Source organism: Apodemus sylvaticus, chromosome 1 (assembly GCF_947179515.1).
Source record: "Apodemus sylvaticus chromosome 1, mApoSyl1.1, whole genome shotgun sequence".
Taxonomy (NCBI): domain Eukaryota; kingdom Metazoa; phylum Chordata; class Mammalia; order Rodentia; family Muridae; genus Apodemus; species Apodemus sylvaticus.
This window is the reverse complement of record NC_067472.1, coordinates 43613892-43620336: the sequence shown is the minus strand read 5'-3', so window position 1 is coordinate 43620336 and position 6445 is coordinate 43613892. Positions and strand designations below refer to the sequence as shown.

The 6445-nt window shown below is 41.2% G+C and overlaps 1 protein-coding gene across 1 annotated transcript in view; it reads right to left on the bottom strand.

The window, feature by feature from the left end:
• Nucleotides 1-638: 638 nt before the first annotated feature.
• Nucleotides 639-6445, bottom strand: part of Rorb (RAR related orphan receptor B) — a 44862-nt gene continuing 39055 nt past the window's right edge. Inside the window, exon 8 of the mRNA XM_052172787.1 lies at nt 639-960. Coding sequence (XP_052028747.1) covers nt 805-960 — 156 coding nt within the window. The 3' untranslated portion in view covers nt 639-804. The remainder of the gene's footprint in view (nt 961-6445) is intronic.

The window sequence follows — 6445 nt, the reverse complement described above, 5'->3', positions numbered from 1 at the left end:
TTCAAATCCTTTTTGTCCCCCTTCCGCAGCATGTGCTATCTTGATGGGGCTTTGAAGTAATTGATAGAAATATAGTCTTTAAGAGAACAATTATGTGTTGCCCTGACTCCTTTGTAGACTTTCTTCTGAATGGGTCCTATCATGTTGTTATGTATGGATGAAAACTCTGGCTGGAAATGAAAACCCTGATTGTCTAACATAAAGGTAACATATAACAGGAAATCACATGAGAGCCTGACTGAGCCTCCATTGTTAGTGGGCATGGTATTTTAAGCCACAGTGCATGAATACGTAATAGTCATATATAATACTCTTACATATTATATATTCATTACATACATGCACATTACTTTCCAAGACAGTTACAAATTTCCACATGCATCAACTATCTAAAAACATAGAAATAGGTAAGCCTAGTAAGTGGAATTTTCTTAAATTATAGTTGAATAATCAACAGGAAAAGTAATCATGTAAAGTACGGCTCTGTTCTTGTATATATCTACAATAAAATTCTATAAACAGCTGTCTCCAAAACATACCCGAATAAAATTAAAAAAGATAACACCCAGTGTCCTATATTTGTATATTTATGATCATTTCAAAAACAAACATCAAACGAACAAACAAAAGAGCCCCACTCAGGTGCATATTTACATTCTTCAAACTGTAGCGGTGAAAAATATTTCTATTAAGTGCAGGACATTCCTAATGTTGCAGTAGTGACATTTTCCTTAGGTCCCCATGAACACATTGCTTTTGTCTTAACGGCGATGCATTCCATGACTCTGAGAGTTCTCGTCCCCTTCATTTGCAGACCGCAGCACAGTCAGGATTAAAGAGTTCCTTGTACAATGGAGGAAACAGTGTATTCACTATGTCTGGATGAGACTGCTTAAATACCTGCAGCTTCTCCCCATGCAAGTTGCAGACTGCCGTGATAGTTGGTATCTTGGCTATTAACTGCAGAACACAGAGACAGAGGGAGACAAAGAGGGAAGCTCGTTAGTGGACTGTCTTGTGAATTAGTGTCTTTTGGGGACCCAGATAAAGGTAAGTGGCTTTGGAAAAAGACATTCAGAGAGAAAGAAGGCTCACTTTCAGCTTCCCTTGAAAAGAAAACAAAAACATATTCCTCATCCTATGGTCTAAAAGGGGGAAAAAGAAGAAGAGAAAGCAAGCAAGCAAGGAGGGCTGAGACTCCTCGCTCATTGTTCTGAAATAAAATACACACAGGAGGCATTCCTGTTCCTTGCTGGTGTGGGCGCTAAGCAGGCAAGTACCCTGACCAAGAGTCAAAGACAGTGTGACAGTGTGACTCAAGGCACTATCTGTCTCAGTCTTTTCATTTGTAAAATGGGTTTGTTAATCCTAGCTCTCTCTTTGACTTATGTGAACTGAATAATTGATATGAATGTGTTCAGAAATCTGCAGCTATGAAACGTAATTGTTAGTTAATAGTATTATTATCCTTCATTTCCTACAGACTTCCAGGACTTGAATATTAGGGGCTTTCTTTTCTTTTCTTTTTTTTAATTTTTTTAAGCTTTGGAGGATGATGATATTAGGAAAGTAAAAGCAAGTTCTATGAGCTCATGACACAAAGGCAAAAAAGACTACTTGTAGGATGGATGGGGTGTGGGAGGCACGGGAGCCAGCAAGAGGGGAGCAGGGGAAATAGAGAGGGCAATAGGCAGGAATATGCATGACATGCATATCACATATGCATGAAGGTGTCATGATGAAGTCTATTATTTGTTCACTAATTAAAAACTCCGAGAAGTGACCCATGATTATCACAATACTTGGAAGCCAAACTCACTAAATTTACTTGCACCTCCCTAATTGTTTTTCATTCTGATGCAGAAAATGAGGCTTTGCATACTCAAGAAAGTCTGAAAGGTCTCTGGTTTTGGGCTTCTTTAGGGAAGTAGTTCACAAACATCACTAGGCTTTGATTAGCACTCCTCCATCCTCATCTTCCTTCATCTTCTTTTTATGCTAAAGATGGAACCAGACCCTTGTACATGCCAGGCAGGTGCTGTACCATAGAGTTATATCTACATCATTATTACTGGCAGGATTGAGACAAATTCTCCTACAGGGAACACTCTTGCTAAAGGTAAATGTAGTAGTTCACACAGTTGATTAAGATGGACTGTGAAGTGTTGATGGTAAAACCCGGTTAAGCAGACTCGTGTGATAACCTGGCTGGGGCTCCAGCAGGAAGAATGCATCTCAGCCTTTGGAGGGAAACGGCAAAGAGATAATTTACCTTGTGGTTTTTCAAAATCCTTTTAACCACTAATTATTCTGTAACCATGCCCTAAGAAATGTAAAAACAGCGCTAGGAGTCGAGCTGCTGACACACTAAAAGGGTCTAGATACAGCTTTATGATGTGGGGGCTTCAAACCTTTAAAGACCTTAGAGGTGTCTGGCTCTGCAATCTAGCCCTCTCTGCTGCCGACGAAAGGCTGAGAATGAAAACAGGTAAAAGTCTTTCCTGTAGTGTGTGTCAGACTTCAGACTGAGAATTAAGACTCTACAGGACACTGGAATGCACAAAACTATTACGGATCATGATCATAGTATATGTACTAAGACAATTGGGGATTGAGTTACACACTCACTAATGCAGAGAGAAAAACTGTGGTGAAAATGGTGGTCATTGAGGAGTCTGGGCCAAGCAGATGTCTAATGTCTTGTGACAAGCCTTCCCTAAGAATGAGACATCAAATCTGAGTAGGGCAGGATTTTTGAGAATTGGGCAGGAACTTGGGCAGGGTATGTGGCAAAGATACTGGTCATGTAGAGTTCTGAAGGCATCACTGACTTACTGGGGCAGTAGGTGAGCCTGGGTTTGGGGCTGACAATAATGAAGAGTGTGCCCAGGCAGAGTCTGGCAGCTCTTAGAGAACATGTCAGAGCCTTTGGCTTTAAACAGAAACGAAGATGATCAGAATACCTGTCTGAGAGACTCACTTTGAGTCTGGGATAGAAAAGTGTGTTTTGTATATTTTTATACGTAAACAGTTTATAAGTGTCCACTTAACTGCAGTCCCTTGGGAAATTATTGAAGCTTTCTTAACCAGCTGCCTCGCACAGAAGGAAACTACAACAATTTAGAAACACTTCTTGTACATTACAGTGCTCCCTGAAATAGCTATTGAATGCCGAGGAGCTCTGAAAGCCTTCTCTAATCATCTGCTGTTGAATTGATGATCTGCGGTGCTGTTGGAACTTCCAGATGCAACTGTGAAATGACTGCCAATCTTTAGCGTGATAAGCATCACTGGAGTGCTCCTTCAAAGTGCGGATTACCAGGAACCTCTCCCAGGGATTCAGTTCCAGTATGTCAGATTCCACGCTTGAAGTAAATGTCCCCTGTGAACACTCGTGTCATGAGTCAGTGGAATGGGCTCTGAGAAACAGTGCCTTGGAGGCTCAGGCTTTGTGGAAAAAAAAAAAACAAAAAACAAAACTAAAAACTTTAAAAATTGACAAGTAAATTCTGTATTCTATCTGAATCAGTTCTGTTTTCCTGAGTGTTAAGTAGATTCTTTCAGGTGGCAAAGACATTTTCATGTGTACAGAGGGAAGGCTGTATATGCTCATTCTATGATGAAGGCTAACTTAGAAGTTCTTGATGATACACAGGCACAGCATAGTGAAAATTGTGAATATGGGGCTTTGGAATTAGCTTGTCTCTATTTGGATCTTAGTTCTGCCACTCATACTAACGCAGTCTTGGACTTGACTCAGTTTTCTTCTAAGTCAAATACTGTGTGAGGGTTTCTATTGCTATGAGAAAACACCATGACCAAAAAGCAACTTGGAGAGCAAAGGGTTTACTTCAGCTTATAATTTATTAGTCCATGCTTGAGGGAAGCCAGATCAGGATCTCAGGGCAAAAACCTAGAGGCAGGAACTGAAGCAGAAGCCAAGGAGGAGTGCGGCTTACTGGTTTCTCATGGCTTGCTCAGCCCACTTTCTTATGCCATCCAGGACCACCCACCCCTTGTCAGATGGGCCCACCCACATCAGTCATCAATCAAGAAAATGTTCCACAGGCTTGATCACAGGCCAATCTGGTGGGGACGTTTTCTCAATTGAGGTTCCATCTCTTCCAAAATGACTCTAGTTTATGTCAACTTGACATAAAAACTAGCCAGCACAGATGGCGACTATAACATTTCCTGTTTCAAAGGGAGGCTGAAAAGATTTAATGAGTCAATACACATGGTTTTATAGTGTGGCCTGCCGTCTGCTGACGACACACATGGTAGCTATTGTATTAGTTACTTTCTAGTCATTGCAACCAAAATACCAAAGAACAATGTCATGTGCAGGATTTGTATTTTGGGTCACAGTTTTGGAAGTATCAACTCATTCTGGCATGGAGGGAGTAGTGGGACAGAGGAAATTTTTACCAAGGCAGGCAGGAAGTAGAGGTAGGGTGTATGTGAAAATATTAGAATGTGGCTGGCTTTGATGTATTTTGACTAGACCCTCAGCTCTTGTGACCTTTTATAGTTGCAAGTCCCCTGGTTTGAATGAGAATGACTCCCAAAGACTCAGATATTTGAATGTTTGGTTTTTAGTTGGTAGAACTATTTTGGGAAGGATTAGGAGGTGTGGTCTTTGGGGAGGTGTGGTTTCTGTGATTTCAAACTCTGTCTCCAACTTTTGGATATGGATATAAGCTCTCAGCTATTGCTCCAGAGCCATGCCTGTCTATCTGCAGCCAAACTAACTCCTTGCCATGATGGCCATGGACTCGTGCCCCCAATTAAATGCTTTCTTTTATAAATTGTCTTGGTCGTGGTGTCTGTTAACAGAAGTAGAAAAGTAACCAAGACATCACCAGCACATTCAGGATAGTTATTTCTTGCTCACGTAGACATCTCTGGAAATGTCCCCATAGACATAGTCAAGTAGACAATCAAAGTTGAACTGTGAAGTTTCCAGCTCACATATTGCTTCTTTCAAGGAGTGAAAGGGCTGTGCTTTGCAAAAGATGTGAGCAGCAGAGATCCAATATAGTCTTTAGTCGAGCTCCGAAATCGGAGCCTGACCACACTGTATGCTATTATTACATGGGGAAAAAATTTAGTCATTTGCTTTTATTGGGAATGCAAAATCATGATGAATTTTTGTTTAGTTTTGTATTTTTGTGGCAATAAAGTTGCTTATAGACTGCTCAGAGACTAGACTCCCATGCCGTGGCTCTTCAGGTCTTTGTTAGCTCTACTATGAGCAGAGTATATGGGAAATTAAAAGCCCAAGCCCAAGGCCAAACCCTTGGTGGTTACTCACTTGACTAGAGACAGGGAACTAGAGTCTGGTTTTGGAAAGTGAATGTCAACTCCTTGTCTTATTTTCTGCTAAAAGCTCAGGTCTTGGCAGAGTCTGACTCCTATCCGGTTCTGCCCCTTCTATGGGATTTAAGTCCATTTGATATTGTTTATCTGTAGAATGGATGAATAGCTAATGGACACTGTCAGCAACAACACCAGAAAAAGACAGAGAGCTTCATTAAACTGTGTTGTCTCTGAGGAGGCTGGCAGAGACATCCCATCAGCTGTGGGAATGGAAGGGCTGGTGGGGCTCTGCCATTCTGTAGTCAGGCAAGGCCAGGAGGCCATGCAGACAGAGAGCAAGCACTTGGCAGAGCCCAGAAGGGCCCAGTGGAGAAAGCAGCGTGCAGTCATTCATTGCTCGTTAATATCGCGTACTGCAGCTGGGGGACCCACGTTTCACAGGGAGCTCAGAGCAGCCTCAGCAGCAGTTAATGGTTCAACAACTTTTTAAACAGCTGGGGATGTATAAAAGAAGCACTTGGAGATAGACGGGGTAGTCAATTTGAAATCCTCATGAAATTCTTTCACATCCAAATAATCTCCATCACAGGACTAGACAGAAGATCTATAAAAGGGCATCTCGCAGTCTTTTCTTTTTCTTAATGGAAAGTGTTTCTTATAAGAAGGAAGCTTTAGGTCTACTGGGGTCTACAAGAAGAAGAAGAAGAAGAAGGAAAAACTGCTATTTGAGCAGAGATAACAATCCTATGATTCTCTCTAGAGAGTGTTTTTTTTTTTTTTGACAAAATTCATGTTTTTAAAACTGATACTACTGATGTTAGGGAAATGGGACAAACAGAAGGTAAAACAAGCCATCAAGATGTCATTCATCTTCACAAAGAAAGCTAAAAATGGTTTGATTAAAGTGGAAGATGGAAAGAGCTGAATACATCCATCTCATCTGTCCAGGTTCACGTGTGTGTGTGTGTGTGTGTGTGTGTGTGTGTGTGTGTATGTGTGTGTGTATGTGTGTGTGTCTGTGTGTGTGTGTGTGTGTCTGTCTGTCTGTCTATCTGAGCCTGTGTGTATCTGTGTGTCTGTGTGTCTGCGAGTAACCAGATATAGGTATTTGGATAAAAATAATATT